Source organism: Leptodactylus fuscus, chromosome 1, assembly GCF_031893055.1.
Source record: "Leptodactylus fuscus isolate aLepFus1 chromosome 1, aLepFus1.hap2, whole genome shotgun sequence".
Classification (NCBI taxonomy): Eukaryota; Metazoa; Chordata; class Amphibia; order Anura; family Leptodactylidae; genus Leptodactylus; species Leptodactylus fuscus.
The window spans coordinates 290,801,009-290,819,296 of record NC_134265.1 but is presented as its reverse complement, the minus strand read 5'-3'; the positions used below and the strand labels follow the sequence as shown (position 1 = coordinate 290,819,296).

The following is an 18,288-nucleotide window of genomic DNA, read 5'->3' as shown; positions in this document are numbered from 1 at the left end:
GTCCGAAAACCCGAACACAGATGTGAACCTAGCCTTAGTAGTGACAGTGCAGTTCCCCATTAGGGTAAGTTCACATGATGTAACGCTGAGCGTGATCTGGCACGGCGTATATGCTCCTAACTCCCATTGAAATCAATGGGAGCATTTTGAGCGCGTCATCTGCCGGCACGTGTATACGTACCAGATCACGCTCAATTTTACATCGTGTGAACTTACCCTTAATATGATATTGATTGTCTATCCTGAGGATATAATAGGCCATTATTATTGTAAAACTAGAACTAGCACAAAGAGTATAGCCTCCACTTTAATGGAGGCTAACGTGTAGTACCTGACTCAACCACTACACAGAGATTTATGCTTTTCTTCTGGCTTTATTCTGGCTTCTGCTGAGAACAACTGCTCTGTGTAGTATCCTTGTGTCTGACCTCCCTCTACCAATCTAATATTGCTGACCTATCTTAAGGACAGGTGATCAATATTGGCAACCTGTCAAACCCCTTTAATTCTTAGCTAAGGGAAATGACAAAGAAATTAAAATTTTCTTTTGTTCCTTTTTTGGCTAGCTATGCTTCCAGTTTCAGCAACATATATCACATGTATAACCATAGATTTGGTATTTTGTAGATGTTGCAGATACTGTTACAAACACTGCACTTAAATTTTGATAAAATCTACGAAGTGGGATAATGGTCTACAACCCAATTCCCAAAAATGTGTGATGCTTTGTAAAATGAAAAGATAACAAGAATGCAATGAAAAAAATAATTAATCTCAAAAAAGTTGGGACAGGGTTAACAAAAGGCTAGAAAAGTAAGTGGTACTATTGAAGAATAGCTGTATGGTCACATGACTCTGTATAAAATAGCATGATAGAGAGGCAGAGTCTCAAAGAAGCAAAGATGGACAGAGGTTCACCAATCTGTGAATGGAATGAGGCAAAATGGAAAACTGTTCTGTGGTCAGATGAATCAACATTTGAAATTCTTTAGAGAAACCATGTCCTGCAGACTCGAGAGGAGATTGACTACCCTGCTTATTATCAGTGCACAGTTCCAAAGCCTGCGTGTCTGATGTTATGGGGTTACATTAGTGCCTGTGTCATGGGCAGCTTACACATTTTAAAGTACCATCAATGCTGCTGCAGTATTTAGTGATTTTAGAACCCCATGTACTCCTATGCAGATATGGTCTGTTTCAGGGAAGGACTTGCATGTTTCAGCAATACAATGCTAAACCGTGTTCTGTAAACAGCACAACAGAATGGCTTAGCAGAAGAGAAGTCCAGGTGCTAAACTAGCTTTTCTGCAGTCTAGACTTGTTGCTAATAGAAAACATTTGGCATATTATGAAGCAGAAAATCCAGAAAAGAAGATCCCCGAGTGCGACCTATCTGAAGAACAGTATCATACATGTGCCAGCTGTCTAACAATAGGTACAGATGTGATATTTCACTACAGGCCAAGGAAATACAGGCAAAGCCAGTACATGTCAATCATGCTTGAAGATGTTGCAGTGAATGTCAATAGAAGAGGAAATTAGAGCACTTGTGGCTAATTTGCATAAACATTAAAAACAGATAATATCTTATTGGTTTTGGACCTTCAGGGCATATTTCTTCTCATATTAAATGCCCCTAAGTGACGTAACACTGCCATCATTTCCCAAGCATGTCGTCTGGAGAGAGACTGGTAAAGGAGAAATTGGTGAGACAAAAAAGAAAAGATGAAGGTTCTACCTAGTGTAGTAGATAAGAAAACAACGCAAAAGCAAATATGTATATATTGTAGTTGTACAGTAAGATTGTATTCTAATTATAGACACAACTCCATTGTAGGCAGCATAGAAATGGACCTCACTGCTCCATGGCAGCGGGAATTGTCTCAACGTTATCTTGGAGGGGAAAACTATGACTTTGTTTAGTTGAATCCATCCTCATTCAGAACACCAATGCTCCAGTAATAGGTTCAAGTTGTTGAAAGGATAGCCATGGAGAACATGGGTATCAAACATACACTCAATGTTTATTAGATCTATGCTATCCTTATATTAGCATGTCCAATTATTGGAGCATTGACATCCTGGATGAGGGTTCCTTGAAATACATTCTCATCTAGTTATGGACATCTCATGAGAGGAGCAATATTTCATACATATCACAGACACTACTGTTATATTCTGTCAGATGCATATGCATTCATACTTGAGAAAACAGCTCCAGCCTGATAATGAGCGAATAGGAAATTGGATCCACATTTGGATAATAAATAATGTCATGAAGTATGGCATTGCAAAAACCAAAGTACAGCTACAGTATAATAGTATTGAAGATCATTTTACAACATGTCAAATTATATAGTGACATCATATCATTAATGCAGTGGTGAAAATGCATTGTGTGGTACATACTCTACAGTAGGGTATATTACAGTAATGTAATATATATATATACTAGCCTCTGCCCGCGACTTCATCTGTGTGTTGTTGGCGTTGAGAATCCGCCTATATTCAGCAAATTGTTACTGTCGATGGTTTGCCTGCTTCAGTATTTCGGCAGCTCTCAAGCTGTCCTGCTGCTGAACTTGTTCCTCACACTGTGCCTGTGATTGTTCCGGTATGTCAGCAGCTCGCTGGGACGCCATATAATGAGCGTGTTGTTGGTGTTGATGATCCACCTACTCCGGCGTTTCGACAGCTGTGAAGCTGGCCTGCCGCTGAACTTGTTCGTCACGCTGTGCCCATGATTTTTTTTTGGCATCTCAAAAGCTTGCTGGTAAGCCATATAATGAGCGTGTTGTTGGCTCTGATGATCTGCATGCTCCGGCGTTTTGGCAGCTCTCAAGCTGGCCTGCCGCTGAACTTGTTTCTTACACTGTGCCTGTGATTGTTCCGGCATCTCAGCACCTCGCTGGAACATCATATAATGAACATGTTGTTGGTGTTGATGATCCGCCTGCTCCAGCGTTTCGGCAGCTGTCAAGCTGGCCTGCTGCTGAACTCGTTCTTCGTGCTGTGCCCGTGATTGTTCCGACATGTCAGCAGATCACAGGGACACCATGTAATGCATGTGTTGTTGTTATTGTGTCAATCAATTAAATAAATAAAAGCGTTCATCATACTATATGTTCCATCTGCCATCCTGGCACGTCTTGCCTTATAAGGAAGCTGATGGCCAATCACAGTAAGCAGTCAATAATAATCCAAGGTAATCCAGTACTTGGCTAAAAATGCTTGAGGCTATAGGGGCAACACGGTGGCTCAGTGGTTAGCACTTCAGCCTTGCAGTGCTGGAGTCTTGGGTTCGAATCCTGCCAGAGACAACATCTGCAAGGAGTTTTTATGTTCTCCCTGTGTTTGCATGGATTTCCTCCAATTATAGACAGGGGAAGATAAGGAAGAAAATGTACATGGTAAGGCTCACAATTGGGGCACAGAACGCACTGTCAGCTTTCTAGCAGTGCTGTTTTTGGTTATTTTGAGCGCAAAAAATGGGATATAAAAAGTGATAAAGGTCCCAAGCAACTTCATTGATATTAAAAGAAAAAAGTTTTGACCAACAGAAAATTGCAGTACAAAACTTTTTTTTTTTTTTTTTTTTTTTAGAAAAAATGTTTATTTTGTGCAAAATGAGTAAATCTCAATAAAGCAACATAAATTTGATATCATCAGAATCGTATTGACCCATAAAATTATGTACTCCATGGTGAACATGATTTATCACGTAAAAAACATGAATATTACATTATGTGTTACATGATGTAGTGAAGGACCTGTGTTCAAAGTATGTAAACAGCTGGGATACCCATGTTTGTAGCTAGCATACATTGTGGTTTAAATGGATACATACTGGAGAGGTATTTTAGACAAATTCGAGATTATCTTGGATTATCATCATAAATAATTTCTAAACAACTGTGTTTCATGGTTCGATCTCTTAGGGTTCTTCATTGGTGTTACATTGAGTTACGTGCATTGTGTTTGTCACATTTCTTCATCTTTTTTCAGATTGTATTTCTGTATTTTCTTCCTGTGATGGGATTACTTTACAGAGAGGATTGGCCATGGAATTAGTGTATAGGAGTGAGGGTAATAGATTACTGAGAACAGAGCTGACTGCTATAGCATGACCAAGTGACCTTACAACCTCGCTATATTTATAGATGTTATAGTAGACCATAAAATAAGAAAGCTGTATACCAGGGGTATTTACTTTGTATTTCTAATAAAATATGGCTCTGCTTACTGCATGTTCTAGATTTACCTCTGATTTATATATGTATACAAACATATAGCATGAGAGAGGGCATGTATACAGTATACTGAAAACATGTTAAGCCTTCAATGAGAGGGCTTTATTTCTTAACTTAATTACCATTCAGCATGGAGCAGGACTTTGCAACAGAAGTAACATTAATATTAGAGATGAGCGAACAGTAAAATGTTCGAGGTTCGATATTCGTTTCGAGTAGCCCCTCAATATTCGACTACTCAAATCGAATATCGAACCCTATTATAGTCTATGGGGGGAAAATGCTCGTTTCAGGGGTAGGCAATGTTCGATCAAATTACACTTACCAAGTCCACGAGTGAGGGTTGGGCTGGATCCTCCGAGAAGTCTTCTCCTTGCAGCGTCCCCACGGCATCTTCCGGCTCTGAATTCACTCTGCCAGGCATCGGGCCTGGGCAGAGACGACTGCGCATTCCCGCACTACAAGCGGACATGCGCAGTCGGCTCTGCCCAGGCCCGATGCCTGGCAGAGTGAATGAAGAGCTGGAAGACGCCGCGGGGAAGCTGCACAGAGAAGACTTCTAAAGGTAGGAGAAGAACCAGCGTTGATTGGCCGACTGTATAGTATTCGGCCAATCAATGCTGGTTCTGCATCAAACTTTTACATTCGAATAGCGAGTGGTACTTGATCGAGTATGAGTATTTTGAATACCGTAGTATTCAATCGAATACCTACTCGATCGAGTACTACTCGCTCATCTCTAATTAATATCATTCTAGAAATACCAGATATGTATATACTGTAGGGGTTCTCATGTTTTGACACTTTTGCTGAGCCTATGGAAATATTTTTGGGGTTACCACATAGTTTTTTTTTCTTTTTTTATGTAGATTGTGAGCGCCATATAGGGCTCACAATGCACTTTTTTTGCTATCAGTATGTCTTTGAAATATGGGAGGAAATCCAACACAAACAAAAAAATTGGCAAAACAGCAATTATACTAGTGTTTTTGTGTTTTATGTCACTCAATGTGCAATGTAGTTTAACAATAGACTATATGTTGCATTTTTTCTACAGATCATTGTGATGACAGCAGTGCCATTTATCCATCTTTTACAGGTTTTAGCTTTTTTTTTTACTATACCTTAAATTATTTTATTTACGAAAAAAAGTGGAAATCCTTATTTCATAATATCTTATTGAACCTTAAGTAACTTTTTTCTTATTTTGAGTCCCCATTGTGTACTAAAGTCTGCCATCCTTTCAATTCTTCCATAAAGCTTTGAAATACTGTATATAATATCCTAAAGTATTATTGCCTGTCAAACTAAGCAGACACAGTAGGAGTCTATGCCTCTGACAGATTTAGGGTCCCCTAGATGCCATCTAAACTTATCTGTACCCTGCAATCACATTGAATCAATATCTGTAACACCATATGTAACAGGGACAAATTGAAATGACATGTATGACAGGAAAACACACAGATGAGATCAGTTTTCTTGAAGTCACAATAACAGTACAATATCTATAACTTGTATCCCTTAAAAATAAATGCAATCTTTGCCTACGAATAATAGACGTGTATTGCATATGCCCATTCTAGCCATCAAACCAGCTTTTGTACCACTTCTAAAGGTGCCACCATTCTAATACGCCTATCTATCAGGCTTCTGCAAATTGTAGGTACATGCCTGCAGGGTTCCATATTTATACCTCTGTAATGGACTCTTAGATAGACTCATCTATCAAATAGTGTGTGAAATGGTCACAGAAAAAGAGCTTCATTCAATTTCTGCTGGTATTACTAGAATCAAAGGGATGGAAGCTTACTGTACATGAGAAAAGTCATTAGATCCTAGTAGTCCACCAGATATTGTATTTCATGCTCTTAGCTATACTAGAGAAATGTTAGAATATAGAATTTCGGAACAGTGGGTCACCGGACTGCTGGATAGTTTATGTTTTATACATGTTTGATTTTGTGATTGGAAATCCTGACTTTAAGTACTTAAAACAATATTCAATAAAATTCTTTTTTGAGTGTTCACATTATCGGCATGATGCTATATTGATTTTTTTAGGGAGTTTTGAACATTTTTTCATACTCACTTTGGGAGTGGTAATGAACAGTTACACGAAAAAGTAGTAAAATACATTTCCAATGACAATACAGTATATCTACAAACCTAGTACTACTTTACTATATGTGTACTGTAAATGGCATGTATACTGTATATATTTTACTCCTATACTGAATAGATAGAAAAGGACCATATTCTGTAATTAAAAAAATTCAATACAATGTTGTGACATAATAACAAGTCTTCAATTCATAACTCAGCCACTGAATGGCCATTCATAGGCACTTCTAGCACAGACAATATATGTATTTGTGATTTCATTGCAGAAGTCTGCTTTTCTCATGACAAATATATCTGGATAAGCCATCAGTATTAGAGATGAGCGAACAGTGTTCTATCAAACTCATGTTCGATCGGATATTAGGCTGTTCGGCATGTTCGAATCGAATCGAACACCGCGTGGTAAAGTGCGCCATTACTCGATTCCCCTCCCACCTTCCCTGGCGCCTTTTTTGCTCCAATAACAGCGCAGGGTAGGTGGGACAGGAACTACGACAACGGTGACGTTGAAAAAAGTAGGAAAAACCCATTGGCTGCCGAAAACATGTGACCTCTAATTTAAAAGAACAGCGCCGCCCAGGTTCGCGTCATTCTGAGCTTGCAATTCACCGGGGATGGAGGTTTCCGTCCAGTTAGCTAGGGATCAGATTCTGGGTAGGCAGGGACAGGCTAGGATAGGAAGGAGAAGACAACCAACAGCTCTTGTAAGAGCTAAATTCCAGGGAGAAGCTTGTCAGTGTAACGTGGCACTGACGGGCTCAATCGCCGCAACCCAGCTTTCCCCGGATCCTGAATGGAATACACTGACAGTGTATTCCCATATACCCTATATATACACCCCCGATCCCCGTTCCAACGGTGTGCCCCCCCCACCTTCACCCCAGAAATACCCTACAAGTCCCCTAGCAATAGAATTGGGGCTATATACACCCACTATTTTTGCTACTGCCATATAGTGCCATTGTCTGACTGGGAATTCCAAGAATATATTGGGGTTACAAATACCTTCAAGTTCTGCCACTGACATATAGTGCCAGTTTCTGACTGGGAATTCAAAGAATATATTGGGGTTACAAATACCCTCATTTCTTGCTACTGCCATATAGTGCCATTGTCTGACTGGGAATTCCAAGAATATATTGGGGTTACAAATACCCTCATTTCTTGCTACTGCCATATAGTGCCATTGTCTGACTGGGAATTCCAAGAATATATTGGGGTTACAAATACCCTCATTTCTTGCTACTGCCATATAGTGCCATTGTCTGACTGGGAATTCCAAGAATATATTGGGGTTACAAATACCCTCATTTCTTGCTACTGCCATATAGTGCCAGTTTCTGACTGGGAATTCAAAATGCGCAAGGCTCCCGGAAAGGGATGTGGACGAGGCCGTGGGCGAGGTCGGGGGAATGGTTCTGGGGAGCAAGGTAGCAGTGAAGCCACAGGGCGTCCCGTGCCTACTCCTATGGGGCAGCAAGCATTGCGCCACTCCACAGTGCCAGGGTTGCTTTCCACATTAACTAAACTGCAGGGTACAAACCTTAGTAGGCCCGAGAACCAGGAACAGGTCTTGCAATGGCTGTCGGATAATGCTTACAGCACATTGTCCAGCAGCCAGTCCGGCTCTGCCTCCTCTCCTCCTATTACCCAACAGTCTTGTCCTCCTTCCTCCCAAAATTCCCAAGCTTCACAGAACAATAACCCCAACTGTCCCTGCTCCCCAGAGCTGTTCTCCGCTCCTTTCATTGTCCCTCAACCTGCCCCTCCATGTCGTGATTCCACGGACCTAACAGAGGAGCATCTGTGTCCAGATGCTCAAACACTAGAGTCTCCTCCATCTCCGTTCGATTTGGTGGTGGATGACCAGCAACCCACCCTCATCGACGATGATGTGACGCAGTTGCCGTCAGGGCATCCAGTTGACCTGCGCATTGTGCGGGAGGAGGAGATGAGACAGGAGTTGGAAGAGGAAGTGGTGGATGATGAGGACACTGACCCGACCTGGACAGGGGGGATGTCAAGCGGGGAAAGTAGTGTGGATGTTGAGGCAGGTGCAGCACCAAAAAGGGTAGCTAGAGGCAGAGGCAGAGGTCAGCAGCTTAGGCGAAGCCAGGCCACACCCGGAATCTCCCAAGATGTTCCAGTTCGTACCCAGCCCCGAAAAACTCCCACCTCGAGGGCACGTTTCTCGAAGGTGTGGAGTTTTTTCAAGGAATGCGCCGAGGACAGATATAGTGTTGTCTGCACAATTTGCCTCTCGAAATTGATTAGGGGCTCTGAGAAGAGCAACCTGTCCACCACTTCAATGCGCCGTCATTTGGAATCCAAGCACTGGAATCAGTGGCAGGCAGCAACGGCAGGACAAAGGCTGCCTGCCGTTCACGCCACTGCCACTGCCTCTGCCTCTGCCACTGCCACTGCTGACTGTGCTGGCGATGCACTCCAGAGGACGAGCCAGGACACCACTTCATCTGCCTCCGCCACTTTGTTGACTTCTTCCTCATCCTCCCCTGTTCCTGTCTTATCTCCTTCTCCTGCACCATCAAAGGCACCATCAGGCGCTTCTTTACAACAACCCACCATCTCTCAGACATTGGAGCGGCGGCAGAAATACACTGCTAACCACCCACACGCGCAAGCCTTGAACGCCAACATCGCTAAACTGCTGGCCCAGGAGATGTTGGCGTTCCGGCTTGTTGAAACTCCCGCCTTCCTGGACCTGATGGCAACTGCGGCACCTCGCTATGCCGTCCCTAGCCGTCACTACTTCTCCCAGTGTGCCGTCCCCGCCTTGCACCAGCACGTGTCACTCAACATCAGGTGGGCCCTTAGTTCCGCACTTTGCACAAAGGTCCACTTGACCACCGACGCGTGGACAAGTGCATGCGGACAGGGACGCTACATTTCACTGACGGCACACTGGGTGAATGTAGTTGAGGCTGGGACTGCTTCCCAAACTGGCCCGGTGTACCTCGTCTCTCCGCCTAACATTCCTGGCAGGGACACGAGAAGAACACCCCCCTCCTCCGCCTCCTCCTCCGCCACCGCCTCCTCCTCCGCTGTTAGATTGACCCTAGCTACGAATTGGAAACGTTGCAGCACTGGCGTTGGTAGACGTCAGCAGGCCGTGCTGAAGCTGATCAGCTTGGGGGACAGACAGCACACTCCCTCCGAGATGAGGGATGCCCTCCTCGATGAGACGGCAATATGGTTTGAGCCGCTGCACCTGGGCCCAGGCATGGTCGTTTGTGATAACGGCCGGAACCTGGTAGCAGCTCTGGAGCTTGCCGGACTCCAACATGTTCCATGCCTGGCCCACGTCTTCAACCTAGTGGTGCAACATTTCCTAAAGAGCTACCCCAATGTTCCAGAGCTACTAGTGAAAGTGCGGCGCATGTGCGCCCACTTTCGCAAGTCGACAGTAGCCGCTGCTAGCTTAAAATCTCTCCAGCAAAGCCTGCATGTGCCACAACACCGGCTTTTGTGCGACGTCCCCACACACTGGAACTCAACGTTTCAGATGTTGAATAGAGTGGTTGAGCAGCAGAGACCTTTGATGGAATACCAGCTACAAAACCCTAGGGTGCCACAAAGTCAGCTGCCTCAGTTTCTCATCCATGAGTGGCCATGGATGAGAGACCTTTGTGACATCCTACGGGTGTTTGAGGAGTCCACAAGGAGGGTGAGCTCTGAGGATGTGATGGTGAGCCTTACAATCCTGCTCTTGTGTGTTCTGAGAGAATCCCTGATTGACATCAGGGATAACTCAGATCACACAGAGGAGTCAGGGATAGCATCCGATCCGTCACAGCTGGAGAGTAGGTCCACACATCTGTCCGCTTCATCGCGTTTAATGGAGGAGGAGGAGGAGGAGGAGGAAGAAGAGTTGTCCGATGATGTGATGGTGATACAGGAGGCTTCCGGGCAACTTCGAATCGTCCCATTGTTGCAGCGTGGATGGGTAGACATGGACGATGAGGAGGAAATGGAGATTGAACTTTCTGGTGGGGCCAGAGGAGTCGTGCCAACTAACACTGTGGCAGACATGGCTGAGTTCATGTTGGGGTGCTTTACAACCGACAAGCGTATTGTCAAAATCATGGAGGACAACCAGTACTGGATCTTTGCTATCCTTGACCCCTGGTATAAAAACAACATCTCCTCCTTTATTCCGGTAGAGGGGAAGGCCAATCGCATCAATGCTTGCCACAAGCAATTGGTGCAGAATATGATGGAGATGTTTCCAGCATGTGACGTTGGCGGCAGGGAGGGCAGTTCCTCCAGTAGGCGACCAAGTTCTCACCGGTCCACACAAACGAGGGGCACACTGTCTAAGGTCTGGGACACCTTGATGGCACCCCCTCACCAAAGTGCTGCCACGGAGGGTCCTAGTGTCACCAGGTGTGAGAAGTATAGGCGCATGTTGCGGGAATACCTTTCCGACCACAGCCCTGTCCTCTCCGACCCCTCTGCGCCCTACACGTATTGGGTGTCGAAGTTGGACCTGTGGCTTGAACTTGCCCTATATGCCTTGGAGGTGCTGTCCTGTCCTGCCGCCAGCGTCCTATCTGAGAGGGTGTTCAGTGCAGCCGGTGGCATCATCACTGACAAGTGCACCCGTCTGTCAGCTGAGAGTGCCGACCGGCTCACTTTGATAAAAATGAACCACCACTGGATAGAGCCTTCATTTTCGTGCCCACCTGTGTAAAGCACCCCAACATGAAACTCCATGTCTGTGCTCAACCTCTCCAATTCCTCCGCATCCTCATACTCATCCACCATAAGCGTTGCACAATTCTGCTAATACTAGGCTCCCTCCACCCTGATTTCCCCCAACTCTGCTGGTTAGAGGCTCCCTCCACCCTGATTTCCCACAACTCTGCTGGTTAGAGGCTCCCTCCACCCTGATTTCCCACAGCTCTGCTGGTTAGAGGCTCCCTCCACCCTGATTTCCCACAGCTCTGCTGTTTAGAGGCTCCCTCCACCATGAATTGGTCCAAACTGGGGTTTTTAGAGGCTCCCTCCACCATGAATTGGTCCAAACTGGGCTGGTTAGAGGCTCCCTCCACCATGAATTGGTCCAAACTGGGGTTTTTAGAGGCTCCCTCCACCATGAATTGGTCCAAACTGGGCTGGTTAGAGGCTCCCTCCACCATGAATTTCCCAAAACTTGGCTGTTTAGAGGCTCCCTCCACCATGAATTGGTCCAAACTGGGCTGGTTAGAGGCTCCCTCCACCATGAACTTCCCATAGCTTGGCTGTTTAGAGGCTCCCTCCACCATGAATTGGTCCAAACTGGGCTGGTTAGAGGCTCCCCCCACCCTGATTTCCCACAGCTCTGCTGGTTAGAGGCTCCCTCCACCATGAATTGGTCCAAACTGGGGTTTTTAGAGGCTCCCTCCACCATGAATTGGTCCAAACTGGGCTGTTTAGAGGCTCCCTCCACCATGAATTGGTCCAAACTGGGCTGTTTAGAGGCTCCCTCCACCATGAATTGGTCCAAACTGGGGTTTTTAGAGGCTCCCTCCACCATGAATTGGTCCAAACTGGGCTGTTTAGAGGCTCCCTCCACCATGAATTGGTCCAAACTGGGCTGTTTAGAGGCTCCCTCCACCATGAATTGGTCCAAACTGGGGTTTTTAGAGGCTCCCTCCACCATGAATTGGTCCAAACTGGGGTTTTTAGAGGCTCCCTCCACCATGAATTTGCCCAAACTGGGCTGGTTAGAGGCTCCCTCCACCATGAATTTGCCCAAACTGGGCTGTTTAGAGGCTCCCTCCACCATGAATTGGTCCAAACTGGGCTGGTTAGAGGCTCCCTCCTCCATGAATTTGCCCAAACTTGGCTGTTTAGAGGCTCCCTCCACCATGAATTGGTCCAAACTGGGGTTTTTAGAGGCTCCCTCCACCATTAATTTCCCAAAACTTGGCTGTTTAGAGGCTCCCTCCACCATGAATTGGTCCAAACTGGGCTGGTTAGAGGCTCCCTCCACCATGAACTTCCCATAGCTTGGCTGTTTAGAGGCTCCCTCCACCATGAATTGGTCCAAACTGGGCTGGTTAGGGGCTCCCTCCACCATGAATTGGTCCAAACTGGGCTGGTTAGAGGCTCCCTCCACCATGAACTTCCCATAGCTTGGCTGTTTAGAGGCTCCCTCCACCATGAATTGGTCCAAACTGGGCTGGTTAGGGGCTCCCTCCACCATGAACTTCCCATAGCTTGGCTGTTTAGAGGCTCCCTCCACCATGAATTGGTCCAAACTGGGGTTTTTAGAGGCTCCCTCCACCATGAACTTCCCATAGCTTGGCTGTTTAGAGGCTCCCTCCACCATGAATTGGTCCAAACTGGGGTTTTTAGAGGCTCCCTCCACCATGAACTTCCCATAGCTTGGCTGTTTAGAGGCTCCCTCCACCATGAATTGGTCCAAACTGGGGTTTTTAGAGGCTCCCTCCACCATGAATTGGTCCAAACTGGGGTTTTTAGAGGCTCCCTCCACCATGAATTGGTCCAAACTGGGCTGGTTAGAGGCTCCCTCCACCATGAATTTCCCAAAACTTGGCTATTTAGAGGCTCCCTCCACCATGAATTGGTCCAAACTGGGCTGGTTAGAGGCTCCCTCCACCATGAATTGGTCCAAACTGGGGTTTTTAGAGGCTCCCTCCACCATGAATTGGTCCAAACTGGGCTGTTTAGAGGCTCCCTCCACCATGAATTGGTCCAAACTGGGCTGGTTAGAGGCTCCCTCCTCCATGAATTTGCCCAAACTTGGCTGTTTAGAGGCTCCCTCCACCATGAATTGGTCCAAACTGGGGTTTTTAGAGGCTCCCTCCACCATGAATTTCCCAAAACTTGGCTGTTTAGAGGCTCCCTCCACCATGAATTGGTCCAAACTGCGGTTTTTAGAGGCTCCCTCCACCATGAATTTCCCAAAACTTGGCTGTTTAGAGTCTCCCTCCACCATGAATTGCTCCAAACTGGGCTGGTTAGAGGCTCCCTCCACCATGAATTTCCCAAAACTTGGCTGTTTAGAGGCTCCCTCCACCATGAATTGGTCCAAACTGGGCTGGTTAGAGGCTCCCTCCACCATGAATTTGCCCAAACTTGGCTGTTTAGAGGCTCCCTCCACCATGAATTGGTCCAAACTGGGGTTTTTAGAGGCTCCCTCCACCATGAATTTGCCCAAACTCTGCTGGTTAGAGGCTCAATCCACCCTGATTTTCAAAACAAACTTACTACTTCAACTTACTACAAGGGCCAAATTCACTGCTGGTGACAAGCTCTCCTCACTGCAAGTGCCAAATACACATGTTTCAAGGTGTTTTCCTACTGTCAGAGAGGTGGTATTGAGTGTGTAAAGTGTGTAGTTGTTAGGCTGTGATGTTGGGGTAATAGAGGGTCTTTGGTGTGTTAGATGCCCCCAGACATGCTTCCCCTGCTGTCCCAGTTGTATTCCAGAGGTGTTGGCATCATTTCCTGGGGTGTCATAGTGGACTTGGTGACCCTCCAGACACGGATTTGGGTTTCCCCCTTAACAAGTATATGTTCCCCATAGACTATAATGGGGTTCGAAACCCGTTTGAACACACGAACAGTGAGCGGCTGTTCGATTCGAATTTCGAACCTCGAACATTTTAGTGTTCGCTCATCTCTAATCAGTATCTGTTCTGCTGCAGTGGACAAGAAATATGTGCAGTTTTCCCCTATTCAAGTAATAAAAGCAGAGCAACAGCCCCTTCTACTGTCTAGTAGTGGTGGTCTAGGGAACTTTAGCTCTTCTTCTATTACTGCACATGCTCCCATCCGCTGCAAGCAGCACTTTTCTCTCTGCATGACTCGTGGATACTGCAGGGAAACCACACAGACCCTATTATAGTCTGTCGGTCTGTGTGGTTTCTTATCTAACTGCTTTTTAATGTATTCCATTCGAGGGGTTCCCAAGTGGGCTCCCTGAATAGAATACCAAACACAGATGTGAACCAGTCCTAATAAACGTTATTAACCTGTCAAACATCCTTTTAATAGAAAACAGACTATACAGTTCCCATTAGCAAAAGCTCTGACTAAGTATTGCCAGGGAGTCTATCCATACACATCTAGTATACAGAGCTGAAACATTTACCAAAGAGGGGAAAGTCATAGACATTTGTATTGTGAATAGGCAGAGCTGAAGCATTTACCAAAGGGAGGATGGTCCCTCCAAATAGCTGTATCTCTGGTTTTATCCCACCTTAGAAAATTGTTCTGGTATTATGAACTTAATGGGCAGCAGTTCATGTTACATATAAAAATCACAAACCTGATCCTTATCTTTTATATGCTTCTAAGATTACAGTACTAGTGATAAGGGAACCTGAGATATCACTATTAAAAACACAGGCAAGGGTTGCTAGGGAGTCTATTACAGCCTGTTTATAATAAAAATGAAGTTAGATAGGATAATGTAATAGGATAAAAAAGAATATCTTAGAAAAATGTCACCAAACACCCCCGATATAATAGCAAAAGAAAATAAAAAATTGCAGCTACACTTTATGTCAATGACCGTTCATTGCTGACTATTTGAATACATTTTTAGAATCGTCACATACTGACCCGCCTTATAAATTTCATGACCTGAAAACGACACAGCATAATGTGATTTTGAGCTAAAGTTGAGTTCTGGACTAATTCTGGATAATTACTATTATAAATAGCTTTTTTCATTTGTTATTTTTTTGTTAAGTTTTATGACCTTTTTATGTCTTATCAGAACAAGATGACTAGTTGGCACACAACAATTTTTTGCGTGGGGTTCTTTATCCTATTGGTTCATGGAAAAGCAGCAAAGGAAGAGTTTGGAGTTAAGTCCTTTCCACCATACATAAGACTACGGCACAAGGTGAGACGTTCTTTATGAATATTTATTTTATTTTCTGTTAAATGTTCCAAAAACATCAGAAAACATCAAAAATCCATCAGAGAATTTCACAATCGGATTCTGAATATATTGTTCCTCTACATTGGTCTTAATATAATGGTATTTAATATGGTATAACCTTCCCTCTTGGCTGGACATGTCCTGATATGTATGTTACAAGATGCTTAGCTGTACATGGATAATATTGTTTAGACACATGTGCTATTCTATATGTGTCTACCCAGTCATTGTGCTTTGAGTTTGGGCTTGTAAAATGTTTTGTTAACATGTTAAGATTTTGTATTAAATCAGTTACATGAGAAGTTGTAGATAAAGAAATTCAGCTAAGTTAGGGACGGATAAAACCTAATACCTAAAAGTATTTACATGCATAGAAAGTATGAAGAAATCTATCTGGACATAATATAGCTTTGGGTGTCTGATGTAGCACCCCACAGTATCAGAAGTAGAAGTTCACATCCTGGTAATGCACTAATATATAAAGTATACCATGTTTATAGCTTTATTATAAAACTTCATTCTTTGGGGTTCTCTAGTCATTGTGGGCTTATAGGCAAACTTTTTTCCGATAGTTTTTTCAATATTATTCACCTTCGTAATATATCCCAAATAAATAAATGATATTAATCTCTATTAAGATGATCTTCATGTGACCCTATATCTCTTATTTTTCAAAATAGTTCATATGTTGTACAACCACTATGTGATGTTTCCCTGCCAGATTTCATCCTGGATGTGTTCTCACTAACATACAGGCGGTAGATCTAGCACTGCGTCAGATACAGTCATGATTTGGTATATGTGTTGTGAAGGTGCAGCCCAAAACGTAATATTATACAGTTGCTTAACTGTCAAGTGGAACTGCTGTAGGGGACTGCAGGAAATCTTCAAGGGATTCTGGGTGTCTCATGGCTCATTCCCATGTTTGCTACAAAAACATTTCTATAAAATCTTTTTGAATGGAGAAAAGTTTACAGGAATATCTATATACCTGAACACACAATGAATCAAGGGTATTCCTAAGAAATTCTTAAGAAAAACCAACACTACTTAATTGTTTGAGTTTTTCAAGGTTTAAGAATACCATTAGTAGTGGAAGTTGGACTTTATATTAAAAAGATTAGATCCGTCTTGTTCAGTCTTTTTTTTTAATAATACAATATGTAACTTTTCAATTACAATGTTTACAGAACAGATTAAGGGTGCATTCACACTGAGTAAACGCTAGCTTATTCTGAACGTAAAACACGTTCAGAATAAGCGGCGTCTAAAGCAGCTCCATTCATTTCTATGGGAGCGGGGATACGAGCGCTCCCCATAGAAATGAATGGGCTGCTTCTTTCACTCCGTGCAGTCCCATTGAAGTGAATGGGGAGTGCCGGCGTGTACGCTCCGGCATGAGCAGAGCTTGCCGTATACGCCGGCACTCCCCATTCACTTCAATGGGACTGCTCGCAGTGAAAGAAGCAGCCCATTCATTTCTATGGGGAGCGCTCGTATCCCCGCTCCCATAGAAATGAATGGAGCTGCTTTAGACGCCGCTTATTCTGAACGTGTTTTACGTTCAGAATAAGCTAGCGTTTACTCAGTGTGAATGCACCCTAAGGGAGAACAGGATGTCATGGTTACTTTTGTCTTATTTTTTCCTTTGTATACACTTGGTTGAATTTGGCATTGAGGTAGATTTAGCCTCAAAATCAGAGCCAAATTCCTCCCTAAATCGAAGTGGGGTGTTGAAGAAAGAAACATCCTGCTCGATCATGCTGCAGATTTTGTGGTCATTCAGCCACAGAACTCCCAGGGAGAACTACTCCACTCATTAGGTCTATACACGTGAGCGGGAAACCGAACGGGCGGAAAGTAGAGATAAATTTAAGATCCGCTTCAAATTCCTCTTCCTTTCCATATGTGAACATACCTTAGCCTACATTTACACGACTGTGGGTGAAAATGACGAACAAACCTGTTTTACACATGAGGGTGCCCGTTTTTACAGATCCCTCATACATTACATTGTATGGACAAAAATAGAGCATGACCTATATTTTCATGGTCTAGCATGTGTCACGGTCACGTGAATAGCTCCCATTCACAGACAGAAATCAATGCAACTGTGTGACGGCCATTAAAAAAACCTTCATCGCACAGCCGAGTTTCACTGCCATAGGGTTATTGTCCCTTTAAGGTGGTTCCAAAGGCCATCATTCACTACAGAGTTATGTGTATTGGAATAGAAAACTAAGAATAATGACTTCCATTTTTCACACCATAATGAATCCTAATATTTTAGGAAAGATTATAAACTAAAGTACATCAAGTATGTTATAAATAGCGGTAAAAAAACATGTTCAATAAATGGATATTTTGTTTAACAAGGAAGAAAACATTCAACAAAGGGATAAATGGGTCACGGTAACATAAAGTTCTTAATTCTATTTATCTTTACCATCCAATACATGAAAACTAGCTCTAAGGAAAGGAAAAAACTAAATTGGAATCTGTGTTTTTAAGTCAGGCTGGGTAGCGTGCTGTGCCATAAAATAGTTGCTTGATTACTCAGCAGGAATTTTGTTTTTTTCTTGTGTGTTGTTTGAGAGCTTTGAGAAATAAAGATTTAATATATAATAGTGGTCTCTCAGATAACAGCATATCTATCAGTAGCTCAGCATACCATATGGCATTCAGCACAAAATAGCATTACACATTCTGACATAATGCATCAAAGTTCGGAAACCCTTCTGCAGTTCTGCAGTGAAAAAGCAAGAAGAAATCATAAAAAAACATAGCAGGAAATGTGAGCCACGCAACATATTTAAATGTCACATCCGGAGAGGTTGTTGTCACTGATGTTCATCATCATGGGCATGCTGAGAAAGAGAGAAACGTGATTGTGAGTAACATTTACTAAAAGATAACCTTCTCAATAAACCAGATGGATTATGTTACATTGGCAGACAAATTATTAAATAGATTCCCAATCCCCAATATTAGCAA

General features: G+C 43.7%; 1 protein-coding gene across 2 annotated transcripts in view; it reads left to right on the top strand.

Annotated features, from left to right (window-relative positions):
* Positions 1–18,288, top strand: part of FSTL5 (follistatin like 5) — a 530,583-nt gene that overhangs the window by 56,769 nt on the left and 455,526 nt on the right. For both annotated transcript variants that reach the window (XM_075288185.1, XM_075288178.1), the window contains exon 2: positions 15,127–15,255. In XM_075288185.1, coding sequence (XP_075144286.1) covers positions 15,133–15,255 — 123 coding nt within the window. In that variant the 5' untranslated portion in view covers positions 15,127–15,132. The remainder of the gene's footprint in view (positions 1–15,126; positions 15,256–18,288) is intronic.